The following is an 18959-nucleotide window of genomic DNA, read 5'->3' on the forward strand; positions in this document are numbered from 1 at the left end:
AATCAGAATTCAGAATCAGAATTCAGAATCAGAATTCAGAATCAGAATTCAGAATCAGAATTCAGAATTCAGAATCAGAATCAGAATTCAGAATTCAGAATCAGAATTCAGAATCAGAATTTAGAATCAGAATTCAGAATCAGAATTCAGAATCAGAATTCAGAATCAGAATTCAGAATCAGAATTCAGAATCAGAATTCAGAATCAGAATTCAGAATCAGAATTCAGAATCAGAATTCAGAATCAGAATTCAGAATCAGAATTCATAATCAGAATTCAGAATCAGAATTCAGAATCAGAATTCAGAATTCAGAATCAGAATTCAGAATCAGAATTCAGAATCAGAATTCAGAATCAGAATTCAGAATCTGAATTCAGAATTAGAATTTAAAAACTGAATTCAGAATCAAAATTCAGAATCAGAATTGAAACTCAAAATTTTGAATCAGAATTGATACTCAAAATTCAGGTTTAGAACATAGAGCCAAAACTTATATTTGGATTCAGACTAAGCATTTAAAATTTTCACCGTTTCGATTTTTAGTACTTTTGTTTTTAAAACTCAAATGTTTCGAGTTCCAATTTATTGAATTTTATTTTACAAGAACTGATTTTGAGAATCTAAATTATTTCAAATTTCAATATTCAGAATCCAGATTTTCCAGAGTGCCGATTTTCTAAATTTTTATTTTAAGGGTTTACATTATTCAGAAATATCAGAGTTCCGAAAAGATCCAGGTTACCAAATCTGATAATTTCGATTTTAAGAACTTCATTTTTTAACTCAGATATTGAGAATTGAGTTTTACAAAAAAAAAATTAGATTTTTAGTATTCGGATTTTAAGATTTTCGAGTCAATTTTTTTTTCATTCAAAAACTGCGTTTCAATTTCGGACATTCAAGATTTTCATTTTCAGAATTCCGATTTTCAGAACAACGTTCAAATGCTTTCCAATTTAAGGAATATCAATTTTAAGAAATTCAGTTTCAAAAATTTATTTGCTTGGAATTTTTATTTTCAGAAATCCAATCCTCAGGATTTCTGATTTGCAGAATTCATGTTTTGTTTTTCTGAACTCCGATTAAGGATTTCGATTTAAAGAATTCAGATTATCACAATTGCTGAAAACCATTCCAACAATTTCAGAATTCCCATTTTTGGATCACTTTTCCACAATAGATTTTTTTCAACTTAGATTTTCACGATTCCAACTGTAATAATCCGGTTTTTTTTTCAATAAATCAGAATTCGAGAATTGCAATTTCACCAAAACATTTTTCAGAGTTCCCATTTCCTGAAAAACGAGTTTAAATTAAAAAAAACAGAATGTATTTTTGGATAAGGCCTCATTCAAGGTTGTGGCTTACAATTTTGTAACAACTCTTGTAGTCTTGTTGAATTTTATTGTATCCATACTGCTAAATTAAGGTTGCCAGAATTTTTTCAGCACGTATCTGGGCCGAAAATATCCGGGCAATTTTGAATTAAAACCTGACCAAAGTCTGGCAATTGATTTCGATAGAGGCGACCATAAATTCAGGCAATATCCATGCAAATTTTTTACAAAACCCGAAAATTACTCAACAAAAATCAAGAAAAAAAATTTAAAATATATTTTTACATCAAAACTTGTCGACCGATTTCAAATCGTATTTTAGGCTTACAAAAAACCATTCATGATAAATGTCATAAAATTTGCTCAAAAAATTTCGTTTTGGAGGCATACATAAAAAAAATAATATCACAATTTTTTTTGTTTAATTTTCCAAAAAAAAAGTGATTAAAACCGGGTCAAATCTGGGCCTTTTTAAATAAAATTCAGGCAACTGGGCCGGACTGTTCCCAAATTTTGTTTAAAATAGCCTGGCAAACCCGGATGAAACCAGGCAATCTGGCAACCTTATTCTTAATCCAAGCAACGAATTTATCTTTGGATCAATGATAAAAGATCACAAACAAATAACACATTGGGCCTTATTCCGCGAGTTACATGACGTGACTTTCTTAATTTTACCTTACTATAATCATTACTGCAAGTGCTCCAACCAAAAATTTGAGGTTAAAATAAACTCTAAGAACCACTTGAAGTTCATTTGGAATAATATTTCTTGACGGAAGTGCTTACAGAAGTCAGGGATAAGAGATAAAATCAGACGAGTTACATTATGTGACTCGCAGACAGGGTTCTCTAATTTTTTTTTTAAATCTGGGACTGCTGGAATAAAAATCAGGATACGTAAAAGGAACAGAAATTTCGCTCAAAGTAAAGACTTTTTTTGGTCGTCGATCCAAATTTTCGTTCAGCATTGGAATATAATGCAGTTTCTCACAACCAACCAACCACAAATCAGTTTCTCAGGCCTCGGAAAATCAGGCAATTCATGAAAAGTCAGGCACATTTGCATCTCCGCTCGCAGAATGAGGCCCATTATTCGAACGCATTTTTGGTTATCAGTGATTGAATTAACTGAAAAATGAATCAATTAAGTTCCTAACTAAAATAGGTCTCAAAATTACAATTATCATTTGTTTATTTAAAAAAACATGAAAAAAATTAAAAAGTTTTATATATTACCAACACCCAAAGCTATCCCACCCAATTCCAAAGCTTTATTTTTGATTTGAATCATATGGCAGCACAATTTTAGAACGTTAAATCTCCGAAACTAGAATATCTAGAAAAAAATCCATAAAGCAATTATCATACTTCTTCAAATTTTAGAAAACCGTTAGAGTAGGTCGTCACTAAAAATCATTGAAGAACGTTTTTGAGATTTTGCAATAAGACAGATTTCACGCCAAATCAACACAAAATTGGCATGACCCTCTCGAAATTCAATGCATATTTGTGGGCATGAAAATCATACCTAGTAAAGCAACTTGGCATACTAAGCTTCCCCAAAAAGTATCTAGACTAACATTTGGAAAAGGTCAAACTTTTTAGGCAAAATTTTTTAAGCATTTTTAGCTCGAAAGTTACAATTCCTTTACAAATGTGGTTCATGAGACACTTTTGGAAGATTGATTGAATTAAAAAAAAAAGTTGATTTTTTTAATTCCTAAACTGAGAAAAATGCATTCCAAAAACTAAACCTCTATTTCCCAAAAAATGCTATCTCAGAATTTGATGATTTTATTTTCTTAGCCGGGTTAAAGCAACGCAGTCGTCCCTTTTTCATGATTTTTTCGAAAATTATATTATTTATTTTTTCAGTGTAGATTTTCAACCTTTCAAAAACTGCTTCGTTGAATTGATTGTACTGATTTTGATAAGAGCTTCGATTGCAATAATTTGTGCTTAAGGTAAGTGGAAATGTTTCACTGAAAAAAAAGCAAACTAAAAACTTAAAGCCGATTTAAAAAAAAAATGGCCTTCTCAGAATTCGATGATTTTTTTTTGGGAGTGGAGAATAATTTGATCTACAATTCTTCTGAACATCGCAAACTTGGTACACTTTTTAAGGGAAACAAGTTTTTAAATATGCAAATTTTTCAAATGCATTCTTCTCAGTGTAGGATTTTGAAATATTTTTTGTCAATTTTTTTTTTTAAATTTATTCTTTTTTTCTAAAACTAGCCCGTAGATCATATTTGTGAAGGAATTCTAGATTTCGAGCTATAAATTTTCAAAAAAAAAAAAATTGGCCCGGAAAGTTTGGCTCATTTTAAATGTCTAGATTTTTTTGGGACAACTAAGTATTCCGATTGCCTTAATTACGTGAGGATTATGCACACACAAAGTTTCATTCCATTCTGAGAGGATCATGCCTAAGGTTGCCAGATTGCCCGGTTTTATCCGGGTTTGGCCAAGTATTTGTCATAAAATTTGGGAACAATCTTGCCCGGCCCGGATGCCTGGATTTCATCGAAAAGTTCTCGGATTTTGCCCGGATTTATTGACTTTATTTGGCGAATCAACTATAAGAAAAGAAAAACAAATCATAATGTAAAAAAATTTAATTATGCCTCCAAAATGATTTTTTTGAGGAAGTTTTAGCTTAGCTTAGCTTAGCTTAGCTTAGCTTGATTGACTACTCACATCCACCTTAAAAATGATTTTTTTGAGGAAGTTTTATGAAAATATTCATGAATGGTTTTTCGGAAGCATTCAATACGATTTCTTATCTGTCGAAGGTTTTCGATGACCAAAAACTTTCAATATTTTTTGTTTCTCGATTTTTGTTGTATTTTTTTCTGGATTGATAAAATTTACCCGGATATTGCCCGGATTTTTGTTCAATAATTTTGTAAACAAATGCCAGGATTTTGCCAGGCTTTTGTATAAAATTTCCCGGAATTGCCGGCCCGTATACCTGCTGAAAAAATTCTGGCACCCTTAGTCATGCCAGATACTGTTTCGAGTTGGCGAGAATTCCATCATTAAAAACATTAATCTATTTTACAACTTTGTTGAAAACTGCAAATCGTTTTAAACTATGCTTCAAAAAAAAAAAAAAAATTCTTTCAATTCAGATTGCCTCAAATTTCCATAATTCACCAAAAAATTCTCTCAGAAGTCGAAAGAATTCGCTTAAAAGGATGATTTACAAATTTCAATAATTTTTAAAAATTATAAACCAGAGTTGATGACAAATTTGACTTCAACGCATCCTAGCTTTTCAAAGTTAACAGGAACTTGAAATCATGTAAAAATGTAAATTTGATAATTTTTGTTATCGGCGATTATTCTAGAACACAATTTCAGTTGAATTTCTCCTTTTGTTTAACTCAGAAATTTGAGTTTTTTTTCCTGATTTCAGACGGTGAAATCTTTTCAATTTTTGATTCTCTGATTTCTGATACCGTACAAAGCAAGATCTTATTTTGCAAATGCCTTAAAAATTTCAACATATGTTTGACCAAAACCCTTCTCTCAAGCTAATCAGTCGCGCATGCAACCGCCTTCGTTCCACAAACTCTTAACTAACAACTATTTACAACAGTTCTTGTGCCATTTGATCCACCACGAGACGTCTCTTCGACCTAAACTACACCTGGGAAACTGGAACCGGAAGAAAAGGGGAAAACGCTTAGTAGTAGAGAGCCTGCCGCCATCCACATAGAGTCACGTGGCAACTTGGCCCGATACCCTACGTCCTTTACTTTACAGGATGGTATAGCCATCGTCATTGCTATCGTGTTCCGTATCGTGCAGATCCGCGGTGTTGTTGGTGAGCGTGGACGTTCCCGTCATCGGGGACGATAGCTTATCGTTATCGTCATCGGCACCCGGTCCGGATCCATTATTGCCCGGTAACTCTTGGTTGCCCCCACCATTCATCGCCATCGGATGATGGAACGACGACGGATGATGGTGTTGCTGCTGCTGATGATGGTGGTTGTGATTATGTGGATTATTGTTATTATCGTTGAGTGCGGTATCAGTATTTGGTTCGATTTTATTAAGATTATTGTTTAAATTATTCATAATTGAGCTCCTTGCCATGGCCGCCATCGTCGTATCGTTTGCCGATTTGATGTGGTTGATGCCGTTGTTGTTGTTGTTTGGGTTCGGTCCGTTCCGCATCGGATTGAAATCTGCCAAGCTGTCGGGACCGTTCTCCTGATGTTTGTTCGAGCCGGGACCAAAATGATTGGCATACATGGCGGCGGCGGCCGCGGCGGCTGCTGCAGCTGCCGATGATGGCTGATGAAGATTCATGAATGATAGAGATCCGTTGCTGGCACCCCCGGAACCACCGTTGGCCATCGATGACGCCGTGCTGTTATTGGTCGGTCCATTAGCTGATGACGCCGATTGGGCGGTAGAAACGGACGGCGGCCGAGGGTTGTATAAATCAGCTCCACCATTGCTTCCACCGAGATTAAACATTTCCTTTTTCATCTGTTGAGTGGATGCTGCTGTTGCACTGCCGTTCGGCCCCGCCGATTGGAGCTGTTGATGCTGGGAAGCGTAATCGTAGCAGGGCTTCAGCAGACCACCTTGATTCGGGTAATTGAACTGATTAAATTTGTTGGCATGGGGATGGGTGCCAAAGTTTTGTTGCTGCTGCTGTTGTTGTTGCTGCTGCATTTGATGGGCGGCTGCGGCGGCTGCTGCAGCTGCCGCTCCAGGTGGAATGACTCCGTCCGGATGCTGCAACAGTTGCTGATAGTTTCTGGCTGTGGCCGCATGGTTCGGGTAGTCCTCCATGTTGCTCAACTTTCTCATCAGTCCCATCTCTTTGCCGTACAGGTGGCTGTACAGTGACTGTTCGGCGGCATTCGTTGGTTGGCCGCCTCCATTGGCGGCGGCTGCGGCGGCATTCGCCAGGTGACTCGTTTGGATTGGCGGCAGAGGCGAAGAGTTGAGTCGTGCTAGGGCTAGGTTCCGTTGTGCCGTCAGCTCCAGATCATCCAGTAGGGCACCGGGATTGTTGGCGGCTGCGGCTGCGGCGGCGGCGGCGGCTGTTCGGACAGCGGCAATGCTGGGCGTCTCGTCCAAACCTTGCGGTGGACGTTTCACCTTCGGTGGACGACCCAGCCGGGGACCATCTCAGTCTCGCGATCGCCTCGGTCGGCCGACCTTGCCCTTGCGTAGCGGAGGATTCGTCTGGGCGTTGGAACTCTTCACCAGCTTGTGCCAGTCCTGCTCGCACACTAAACTTCCCCCGAGCATATAATACCGGTCTCCCTGCACCAGATGGCACCCGCACTTGGAGCACTGGAAGCACTTCAGATGGTACACGTGGTGCTGCGGGATGGTTTGGCCGTTGTTGTTGTTGTTCCCCGTCCCATTTTGGTTGTTGGCATTGTTCAGGTTGTTGTTAATCGTGGTGTGGGACGTCGTTCGCATCACAAACTCGTTGGCCGGTATCGTCTGATGGCACGCGGAACACGCTCCGGAACCGAATAATCTGAAATGGAAAAGAATAACAACCGTTAGATTTCTTTATATGACGAGATTACTTAGAAGGATGAAAATATTTCCTAGTTGACCATTTTTTTAAATGTCATTTTGTTGCAAATATGTGTTGTGTTCTGAGCCTATTTGGTTGAATAATTCAACTTTATCAAACCAACCGTAAGATTTCTTTAATTCAACCACGGTATAAGTAAAGTTTGGATACCGGTATTTCGATATCAACTTACTATTGATATTCCTCATAGAGTTAGTAGAATAATAGCAGCAGCCTTAACGATTTGCGTTTTTTCAGCCTCTTCGGCTTATTTACCGGAGCCGGAACCATTTCCAAACAAGTTGAGCATTAGGCATTATCCTTGCCTCTTCTATGCCAACTACGTGAATTGACGATAATTCCGAATCTTTATTCAAAAGTCCTAAAAGACCTAAACAGGTCTGTCTCCACCGATGCCACGCATACTGACTTTTCGGTATTTATACCGATTTTTGAGGAAAATTTCGACCAAGATTTGTTTTATACCGAATACCGATTTTTTGGCAAAACAATTGGCAATTGGCAATTTTTGGAAAATCGTTCAGACAGAATTTTTTTATTTTTTGTGCTCCATTAGCCAGTAAGTCTCAGCGTAGTCGATAGCATCCTCGTGATAAATTGCAAAAGTCAACAAAATTAAAAATTGAATTTAAAATTAATTTTGATAAATTTTGGGACCCTGATTCCAAATATTCATTCAGTTTTTTTGTGTGCTCTTGTTTTAAAGATAACTTTAAAAAAAGGTACAAGTTCGTTTTATAAATTTGGGCACTTTTTTTTATAAAGCTTTTAAACATAACAAATATTTTCAAAAGAAAAGTACTCACTCAATGATCAATAATCCCGAAGACTGCTAGTAATGTTTACTTAAAAAAATGTTATTGAAGTTTTTTTTTCAATTTTATTTATTAATCTGCAAAAAAACTGCAATTTTGATGAAATTTAAGGAAAACTTTAAACTACAACGAATTGTTGATATTTTGAAATCATAAGTTGAATTGTTCCGCAGTCTTGAACAAAGTTGTTAAATTAGTTGAAATCTTTAATATCTAATACTCAATAAGTTTCTTGAATGATGTCAGAAATAGTCATGATCTGAACGACTCAAATTTCTAGAAATTGAAAAATTAAATTGTTTCACAACATTCTATCTCTGAATCCAAAACATGTAGGTAAAATCTGAAACTATGATTGGATGAATGATTATAAATTGGTAATTAGTTATCAAAAATCAATTCTCCCACAACTGACCAATTTTAAAATCTCCACATCTCGTATCACTAAATCTGACAAATATTATGAATTCAGGACGCCATAATCTTCCAATACCACTTATCAAAACATGGCACCAAAATTGCAGTTCCTTTGTGTAAGAATTTAGTAGCATAAAAATACAAAATTATAATAGTGTTTGGAGTGAATAACACACTAAAGCCGCAGTTGCTCTTTAACAGAAAATTTGATGTTTTCAATTTGGGTTACTGCCAAATTAGAATTTTTCAACAAACTTAGTTTTGAAAGCTTCGGAAGTAAATCGGTATTTAAACCCTTTTTTTTTTAATTTCATACCGAATATCGGTTTTTTTGGACTTGAAAATACCGATTTTAATGTGGCATCACTGTTTGTCACAAAGTCTAATCTTGTGACCAGAGTTGCCAACTGTTTTTCAAAAAAGTCTGAAAGATTTTGAAAAAAATAACTGGATAGCAAACTTTAGAGGTGATGACCTTTTTTTGGTCATCAGATAGCAATATTGTAGTGCAGGAAATAATGCTCATCACTTGATAATAATCATACATTTTATTACTATCACTGCCTGAGACTATTGTGGTATTGTGGGCCATACGTTCTATGCTCAACTCCCTGTTTTACATCCATAATGATAGAATGCTTCACTTTTCAATTACTAATTTGAATAATCTCCTGCCATTTTACAACAAAAATTTGGAATTTTTACTTTTGTGTGAATTAATTCATGTCTAAACTCAAAAGTCTGGAAATGTCTGGAAGAAATGTGAAAAGTCTGGAAGTCTGGAAACCTAAAAAAAATGTCTGATAAAAGTCCAAAAAGTCAGGGAGATCCAGACAAAATCTTTAAGGTTGACATCACTGCTTGTGACTGACTCATGGTTGCCACCTGTTTGTTTTTTAAATCTCTATTATCATAATAAAAACTCAGTATTTTTCCTTATCGGAACTAAACCTCCTGTTTTTTTTTCGTTTGTTCAGTTTTGCTTAATATGGATTAAGCGAATACTACTCGTTGGCAATTTAACAACGAATCAAATCGGAAATGTTATAGTTTTAAGTACAACAGAAAAGGGAAAAGGAAAAAAATGCAAGTTTTAGGCAAATCGCCAGAACATTTTGTGTTGCCAAAATCCAACGGTTATTCTCAACTTTATTTTTGTTTGTTACTAAAATTAACCATCAATATTGTTATTTGTCAAGTTTTGAAAATTTTTAGTAATTATTTGTTAATTGTTGTTATTTTTTTTGAGACACATTTTGCTCCATTTAAATTTTGTTTATGTGTTGGATATTTCAGTCATATTTGTAATTTTAGACATTCTCCATCATTTTTTTTAGTTATTTTGATGTGTTTTGTTTGTATTTGTTTTTAATGTTAAAGAATTTTTTTGTCGATTTTTGATTCTTAATGGAACATATATTATTCCTGTTATATTCGATCAATTTCATCAGCATTTAAGATTGTAAAACTCCATTTATGTTGTTTGTCCAAACTCCTTCTGGTCCTGTAAAATCTGAAAATATTAAGTGATGTTGTTGGTATGGGCACATGTTCCAAAATTGAATCGGTCCTAATTCAAATGTTGTCAAAACTGTACGGGGTCTTGGTTTTTGAAATTTACAGTAAAATCAAATTTTCGGGGCAGAATTTAATAATTCGACTGTTTAGTTCAAAGCAACTGAAGTTTTTTTGAACTCTTTGAAAACTTTTACAATATCAAACATTTATATAAAAATCGAATTTAATCAATTTTTTGAAATCAAGAAAAATCACTCAATCTTATCCCTTGAAAGTTCATTTGAAACTTATTAAACATTTCGATTACGATTAAAATGAAAATAAAATAAATCTCTATATTAGAATTTAATTCGAAGAATTTAAAACCAGGAGTCATCCCTATTAAAAAATCTAAATTGTAATTCAAAATATGAAATCATTATCAATATTATGAATCAAACTACAAATCAGATTAACGTTTTTGCATGTTAATCTTGAATATGCTTTAGATGACAGATTTCAAAATATTCAAACAAAAATTTAATTCTAATTTGAAAAATCTGAAACTGAATGTGAAATATTTTTGCCATCCCTTAAACCTGATTTAACAAATTTGAAATATTTAGCAAAGGTTTAACAACTTGAAACATTTTAGTTTTTAAGGCAAATAAAGCGGTAACTGAAATATGAGATATCTCGTACTTGGCCCCTTGAAATTGATTGTGAATTCTTTAAATGAATTTTAAACAGTATTCAGACTGATTCTGAAATCTCTTAAAGTTTGAAATTTTAATTTAACATTCCGTAGCTGTTAGGTTCAAAATTATCCGAATCACAATATCATAATCAACATTTCAATATACCGAAAAAATGAGATTTTTAGGAAACTAAATAAGCTTTCATTACGTCGTATGGAACAAAATGTAAACAAACAGTTTTATTACGAAAATATACAAAAACAGACATAAACTAGTCGCAACTTCTATCCATTTAGAATATTTGTAGTCTGGATAACATATTCTAAATGTGAAATATAATTTTTAAAGTTGTTTTGATTATTTTGAAGCTGTTTTTTTTGTGAATAATCTTCTGAATTACAGGAAAACAGCTGAAAATGACACTTGAAATGTCAAAAAAACAATAATTTTCCTGGGCGACAGGGACATAGCTAACCGAATATCGCGACAATCACTTAATCTTGAAATTCGGAAGAATTCTCTTCCGAGGGTTAAGGAAGTCGATCAAACATATTTATATTAAATATCAAATATACGCAATACAAATAAATCAAAAAAACTAAATTTAAAGTACAGATCGGATAGCCAAAAGAAAATTTTCAAATTAAAAAAAAAAGACCATAAGCAATTTAGACTTTTCTTTATGTTATTTTATCGCATCAATGCGGAATACGAACATTTTATAGAAATTTAAAATAATATTTAATCCAAAAGGAACCTTTGATGACTCATTAAAAAAAAAGTCAAATTTTCAAGCAGTATTGAACATTGTTTAATGTTTTCAGAAATAGTAGCAATAAATCAATTTAAATTTCAAAAATTAGAGAATTTCATTTTTTAATTCATTGAGTCTTTGAAACAAGAATATCTAAGCAAAAGCTGAATCCTTGATTGAATGAAAATTCAAATGCGCTTTTAGTTCCCATATAGGTTTAAAAATTACTTAGTTAAATGATTTTTGTCAACGTTTTGACATTCGAAATCATTTTAAAAGATCTTTTTTTTTGTAAATTCTTTATTTCGAACGGCTCACCCCTTTAGGCTTCAAGAAGCCAAACTCGTTTGGTTTGATTAAAATTGTGTGCTTGTGTCTAGTTCACTTTTTGAAGAAAAAGGAGATAGATAGAGAAATATGAAAATAAAAAGAATTATAGACGAAGATCATTAGCTTTTAGAAAAAGATATATTTCGAACATATAGTCCAAGTCTATTACCGCCAGTACATCTGGATTTTATTTAAAACCGATCAATTTTAAAATGACTTAAAAACCTCCCTGATGTTATAAACGCTTAAAACATGAATACACTCGGCACAAAAGCTCATAAAAAGTAAGGCTAATAAATTAAAAAAAAAACATAAGAAAAAAATGTTGGGTTGCAAGCATAACAGTATTTATAGTAAATCTATATGAACTAACCCATTGGCAGTCCACCAACCGATGATATTCTATTTTTTCGAAATTTTGCGTAAATCTGTATTGAACTTTAAAAATCTTCATTGAAATCTGTATATGTATCTTATTTGAATTGGCGTTAAAAATCTGTATATGAAAGAAAAATTTGTAATATGAAACCGCTGGAATTACTTGTGTTTTTGTTTACACTTCGTAGTTTCTCTTTCAGTGTTGCCACACATTTGTTTTATTTACTTTCCATTACTTTTTTTTTATTTGTACATTCATGATCTCATCTCAGTTAAAATCTAACCAAATATAAAAAATCACTAAAAGGAAGCTGAGGCTTGTGATATAGCTCAGTTGGCAAGTCTGTTGTCTCCTGAGCCGATGTCCGCGAGTTCGAGCCCAAGAGTAAACATCGAACACAGTTGTACCGGATAGTTTTTCAATAACGATCCGCCAACTGTAACGTTGATAAAGTCGCGAATGCCATAAAGATGGTAAAACGACTATAATCGAAACAAACAAAACTAAAAGGAAGCTATCGAATATATTTTTGTTTCAAATTGTACATAACAAGCTCATTAGCTTCCCAGCGAAGAAATTTCCGTTTATCAACCGAAGATCAGAAAAATGTCGCCCAACCTAGTCGAATAATCGACATTTCAAGCGCAAAGGTCACTTTCCCACGCAAAGGAATCTCGCTAGCACTAGCAGAGTGCGGCACTTTACGTAGCTAGCACTAATTAGCATCCATGCGGTATCTTATTTCCAGCTAAACTCCGAACCTGAAAAGGGCACGCTTTCATCTTACTAATTTAAGCACCACCTTCCGAATTGCGTTGGCAGTCTAGCGAGTGCCCAGCTTTTATTATTATAGTCTATAGCGCGTGTACTAATGATTCCTCACCGACCACTGCTGCTGATTGGGCTACCCCGAGTCACCAGCAAGAATTATGTGTGTCTCCTCGTTAGGTTCGGTCGTCGATGATGGCAGCCATTCGTGAGTCCCCCGAGAGCAAAGTCAGCAATTATAAAAATGTGTGTTCTATATGCTTTGTGAGGTTGGTGCGGAACGTGAGTGTCTCTATAGCGAGGTGGCTGCCTCAAACTAGCGCATTCTCGCGCTTAGCGCCAACAAACGTCTTCCGAAAAGCAATCGTGCACACCCCATTTGTGCCCAAGGCCGTCTACTGGCAGTTGTTGGTAGAAAATCCAGCGAACAAACCCCGGCCCCGACCGTATCGCACACTCCTTTAATTAACTTATCTAATTAATTAATTAATTAACAAATTAATTACCATCCAGCGGAAACATGACACACACACAGCCGCCCTCCCACAAACGACCCGAACCCGGTACTGAGAATAAACATCGATTCGTTGTCGTCGCTCGTTGCTCAATTGAGTAAGCACCAGTAGTAGAAGGACGGAGTTTGGTTGGGGGGACGGAAGTTTGTTAAGTTTGCACTCACCTCCGGGCTCTGATATTCGATAGTAGGTACCTACACACTTCGGATGTGAGTCAGCCGGTGTTCCCCCCCCTCTTCTTGCGACGTTGCTATCCGATGGCTTGTCTGAGACTCATCATTATCCTCTCCGGGGCGCTATCTCGAGAAAACCACCCCTTTCGTTTTTGTGCCACCCATCCCAAAACCACCCATCATATTCATCGGCATAATCGTCATTATCATCAACCGGGCACGCGGTCCTCTCATCAACGGATGGACCATTATCATCCAACTACCCTTCTCTCTTCCTTCGTTCAATCCTTCCACTGCTTCTCGTCTGGTTGTTTGAAGATGTTCGATGCTCCTTTTACCTACATCCTACATAGAGAAAACCCTCAACTCGCTTATCACCTATCCTATCCTGTTACAGGCAACACATCCTTCGGGACAATTCCGACAGGTTTGATTTCGGTCTACCACTAACCGCCAAAAGTATAGTAGGGTGGGTCCGTTTTGTTTGTTTTTCTACCAACGGAAGCTGAATCGCAAAATTTTCCAGCTAGCTATCAATGAAAAGGTTTCAAGAACGAGAGGTTACCCCTTAGGAAAAAATACTTCAAATAAACAGACACGCTTTAAAAGTAAGCATCATAACGACAGTCAACCCCGTCTTTCTGAGTCTCTTTTGTAAGTATACCTAGACATAATTAATGTTAACAGCTGCCAAACGGGCGGGAGAACGATGCGATGGCATCGAGTGACAAACAGACCAATGGTTTGTCGACCGACTCGAGTCTCAGCTGAGGTGTGGGTGCATTACCATTCTTAGGGAAAACTTTTGGTAATCAGTGGTTCTAAGATTTAATGAATACGTACGCAATTAGTAGGTATTTAGAGTGTTTTTAAAAATCCAAAAAAGTCCAAAGCGAAGTCCGGTAGGTTAACTCTCGGGGATCTATCTTTCGCCTAACTACTAGAAATCGTCCTCTACTCGTGCAGCAATAATGACACAGGATCGGCTTCAGGAATCGGCAGAAAAGGAAGAAACACTAAGTTGCAGAAAAGGGGGGAAGAACAGAATCTCTTTTGGGCTATGCAACTGTCGAAAGAATTTTAAATTAAGTTGTTAGAGTAGACACTACACAGAATATCGCTGAAAATAGGGTGTTCCATTATGTCTAAGCACTATTTTCATACAACAACTGATTTCTGCCGGGTGTTAAGCGCCGATGTGGTCTAGCGGATAGGCTGGCGTGAGTCTGAGGTGAAATTATGAATCCTATTCGATTCGAGATACTCGTTTCTAGTTTTAACATGAATCGAATTAGAATCGGTATTACGTATCTCGTTCGAGTTCGTTCAAGATCGGTCATGCTAAAGTCGGTCGGATCGAACGAAACTCGATTGTTTCGAGTTCCATAATTCCGCCCCTGGTTTTGGTATGCCAGGCGTACTGGGTTCAATTCCCGGTATCGAAAAAAAAACTTTTGGTTTCGAATCCCATAAGTGGCCGACAGGTAAGATGCGTTTCATCATTTTACTGACTATATAATAAGAACATTCAATCAGTTGCCAGCTGGCCAGGTATATACACGAATGCCGGAATAGCCCACCTGATTGACTTGTTCTTCCAAAATAAACCTACATCAACACAATACATTCATCTATAACAGTTCATACGAAGCCATGGAGCCCGGGTATGGTGTACCCGTTGCATTGAAGATTTGTCGAACCTAATAAAATAATCTAAGAATGCATGTGAGCACATACTTAGGCAGAAACTGCGGTGAACCCGTGCACCCATGGTGGATTGTTACATTCAGTGGTTAAATTCAGTTTAACTTAAAACTCTGTGAAACGTGAGCTCAATTTTTCATAATTTTCGTTAAAATAAGAAGCATTTTCCCTGAAAAAACTCAAAAATATCGCGCACCAATGGTGTTTCCAACATTTCGCTAAGACAGTTGGCGAAAATGGAAGAAGTAAGCATTGGAGTGGTTTTAAAATCGATTCGAGAGTATTGAGAAGAAAGTAACTTCGTGAAGCAGAAATCGGATCCGGTGGACAAAACTTAGGACTGGGAAGTCATGCGTGATTACGCTAGTAAGGGAACTGTCTCATTTCAGAATGAGCTTAGCTTTGTCCATCGTACCAAGGAAAGATTGGGTCTAAAGACTTGTAAGAAGCAGAAGAAGCGAAACCGATGAAAACTTTTTGGGCCCCATACCAAATCGTATTTGAGAAAACATGTGGAGCCTGCAGATTCAAACAAAAAGTTCGTAAAATACTGAAAAAAATGTCCAAAATCATCGTAAATCAGTCTGTGCTAAAGGTAATGAGCCGTCTTTGATCATAAATTCGATCACTGGCCTACGATTAACTTGGCACTGAATTTATGAACTGGAGATGTATTCATCAGATTTAATCCCCGAAACAAGATATAGATGAGCAACATTTTGGGTGTGTATGTTGGAAGATTTTGGAAGATTCTGAATTTATTCAGAACGTTGATCGAATTTTGTCTTTTGCCTCTAGTTTTGGTGATATGATTGGTTGAAACTTTAAAGTTGGCCAGTTTTGGGCAAATCCGATCTTTGATAACCGATAAACTAATAAGTCTACATGAAAACTTGAAGCTGATTTATAAAAATAATCATCATTCCTCAAGGATTCAGATTCAGAGATAAAACGCTTAGAAATATTGAATTTTCCATTTAACCCTCCAAAGCCGTTCGGGTCAATATGACCCGAAGCGCAGATTCAAAGCATCTTAATTATCATTCGGATATACTGAGGAACTGAGATTTTTTAGAGACCAGGTATGTTCTACGAAAATGATAATCAAATTAACGAAAAAAAACTAAAATATAAGTTTTGAAAATCGGTTCATTGAGAAATGAGATACAGCGAAGCAAAGACAAAATTGGATGTCTTTGTTTTGGGTTAGATTTTTTTTCTACTGGAAAATCCGGAATAGCGGTCGAAATGTTCATTGGACCCCAACATAGTTGTACATCGTCGGATAGATGTATTCTTAACAACTCCAGAAATCAAAGAAGCACTCAAATACTGCAAAGTTGTCAATAATTCTAGGCAATATAAAATTGTTTTTTGGGACTTTTTTCATTCGGAACCAACTAAAGACCACTTGGTAGAACAAATCCACTTCATTTTTAAATATTTAGAAACTTGAATAAATTACCTACACAATGAATCCAATATCATAAAAATCGGTCAACATTTGCGGCCATGGGAATAACAACAAATGACAAGTCAAATTTCCCCGAAACGGATATTTTGCGAACAGCTTTGGAAGGTTAAAAAAAAGTAGAAATGGTAACAACGTTTTCTAACATAAGTCAGGAAAGTCTTTAAGCATTTGATATTGAAGATTTTAACTCATTCAACAACTTGATTCCACCAACGAAACGATTTGACTTTTAGTTTTGAAAATATCAAAGTTTCAATAAAGTATAAACTTGAAATAAAATTTCGTCCGAATTCAGGTCTTTTAGCAGATTTGGGAACAATTAACAAGAAGAAGACTTCAATAGCTTCTATCCCAGAAGTCATGGTCTTGAGGAAAGTTTATTATTTAGCAAAAACCATTATTTTCAAAATATTTTTATGTTTTTCAGTTCTTCCAGACTTTTTGGTCTTTCGCCAGACATTTATTCATGTTTCCAGGCTTCCAGATTTTTGACAACTCCAGAATTTTGGATCTGACCATAAATTCTTCAACAAAAGTGTAAAAATTGAAAAGTTGAAGGCGGAATGGAAGGCAATTATAAGAATAAGGAATTTAAAAGTGTGAAAGATATTTAAAGAGAGATATTCTGCAAAGATATCTGTGGAGCTGGGAGTTCAGCCTAGATTGTTAAGAGCCATGCAATTGATAGTTATACGAAAATACGAGTAAAATAAGAGCAGTAGGTATACTATCTGCAAAATTTAGGTTTGACGACCAAAAGAAAAGGTTACCACCTACGAAGATGGCTATCCAGACTTTTCCAGACATTTTTTTTTTTCAAATGTTCTAGACTTTTATGAAAAACAGTGGGCAACTCTGTGCGCAATTGACGATTTGCAGTTCAAAACGACTCTCAGAGGGCCTTGCGATCAAAATGATGATGTTAGGGACTCAAGTGTCAAAACAAGTAGTAGTTTTTCAAAACACATGAAAATTTTTGAGAATCTCGCAGTTAAATTAAATATTTAGACAATTGGGATTGGAGAATATGGTAAGAAGAAGTGAATTCTTGAATCGCTAATACTTTTTGTAACATTTTCATCATTTAAACTTCATCAAATTTTAGTTTTACGAAAAATGGTAAGATTCAACTGGCAGCAACTTGGAAGACCTACCCGGAGAAAGAATGTTTGAAGTGCCGCTACTCAATAGCAAAGTTCTCGAAAAGGAGCGATTTGTAAATAAATGACATGAAAAGATTTTTTTTTGAAGCAACTCTGAGATGAAAATTTCTTAGCTCGTAATATTTTCATGCATTTTTAGCAAGTTCGTTTATATAAAATAATTTTTTTCTATAATATTTAAGATACGTGTCGAGTTTCAGGATAAAAAATTTAGCTTCTCAAACCTCATTCGGAAAACAATTGCTGAAGAATATGATGGAACGTATCATAAGTAATTGTGCAGCCCGGGAGAATTGGACACCTCATTAAGCGACCCATTCACCCATCTGAGTTTGGCATATTTCCACCAAATCGATCTCTTTCAAAAAAGCTTCACTTTGGATTAATTTGAAAATATCAAAAATAAGTTTTATCTGGATAAACATTCAAACTTATATTTACTAATGCGCAAAGCATTGAAAGTAGTAAATTTATGATTTAGCAGTTATTTTTGTGTTGGAGGGAGCAGTCCAAAAAAATCGCACTTTCTTTCACTGGACAAGCCGATCTGAACCATATCAAACATGTCAGGGATTTGACAGCCAAGTCAAATCTATTAAGGGCAAGTTCACTGGTGTTGGGAAAACGTGGTAGAAATTTTGTCACTTTTTGCAAATTTTGAAAAATTTACCATGCAAAAACATTTTCAAGATCTGTGGCCTTCAAGTTTTTTAACATCACGTGTTGTAGTTTCGCTTGCTGTGATGCAAAATAGCAATATTTCTATCACATACGGCTGAAATAGAAACAGTGCTGTTAAAAAAAAACGCCCAAAGATCTTGAAAACATTTTTGCATGGTATAATTTTCAAAATGTTAAAATTTCAACACCAGTGAACTTGCTCTAATCTCACTTTTCCAAGTTCTCTACCATCTCCACCAGTTTCTAGTAGCAGTAGGTAGTAACATATTGGACATCTAGATCCGTTTTTCCGACTGCCAATAGCACCGATTCCTTATTCATCAGTTGCCAACTGGAAAGCCAAAAGCCTGCATAATGGATATGATCACAATTGGGTCTTCGGTCCAATTTTTTGTCTACTTCAACTAAATGTCTGTTTCGGCAGTTTCATGCTAGTTGACGAAGCGATGGATGTTGTTAGTAAGATAAAGCTGGTACATTCAAATTGTGGTTTCTTGCTACAAAGCGTTTTGTTCAACGGAGAGAAATTTCTATAAAGGATCGCAGTGTTTGACAAGTTATACGCCAGGAAAAAGGGAGAAATTGGAAACAGTAGCTGCCGAAAGATCCTTTGAAAGAAGACTTAAACCTGAAAGAGCAGTATATTCATCTGAATATGAGATTTTCAAT

At 35.5% G+C, this 18959-nt stretch overlaps 2 protein-coding genes across 4 annotated transcripts in view; both read right to left on the reverse strand.

The window, feature by feature from the left end:
• Positions 1-5106: 5106 nt before the first annotated feature.
• On the reverse strand, positions 5107-6497 carry LOC129741421 (putative uncharacterized protein DDB_G0286901). Its single transcript, XM_055733145.1, has 2 exons — positions 6488-6497; positions 5107-6410 (listed from the first exon to the last, which is right to left on the reverse strand). Exons 1-2 carry the CDS (start codon positions 6495-6497, stop codon positions 5107-5109), a joined length of 1314 nt encoding a protein of 437 aa, XP_055589120.1.
• The window catches only part of LOC129746729 (LIM domain transcription factor LMO4), a 118130-nt gene continuing 105655 nt past the window's right edge, over positions 6485-18959 (reverse strand). For all 3 annotated transcript variants that reach the window (XM_055740584.1, XM_055740585.1, XM_055740583.1), the window contains exon 4: positions 6485-6859. In XM_055740584.1, the coding sequence (XP_055596559.1) occupies positions 6499-6859 (361 nt within the window). In that variant the 3' untranslated portion in view covers positions 6485-6498. The remainder of the gene's footprint in view (positions 6860-18959) is intronic.

This window comes from Uranotaenia lowii, chromosome 2 (genome assembly GCF_029784155.1).
Source record: "Uranotaenia lowii strain MFRU-FL chromosome 2, ASM2978415v1, whole genome shotgun sequence".
In the NCBI taxonomy this organism is placed as follows: Eukaryota; Metazoa; Arthropoda; class Insecta; order Diptera; family Culicidae; genus Uranotaenia; species Uranotaenia lowii.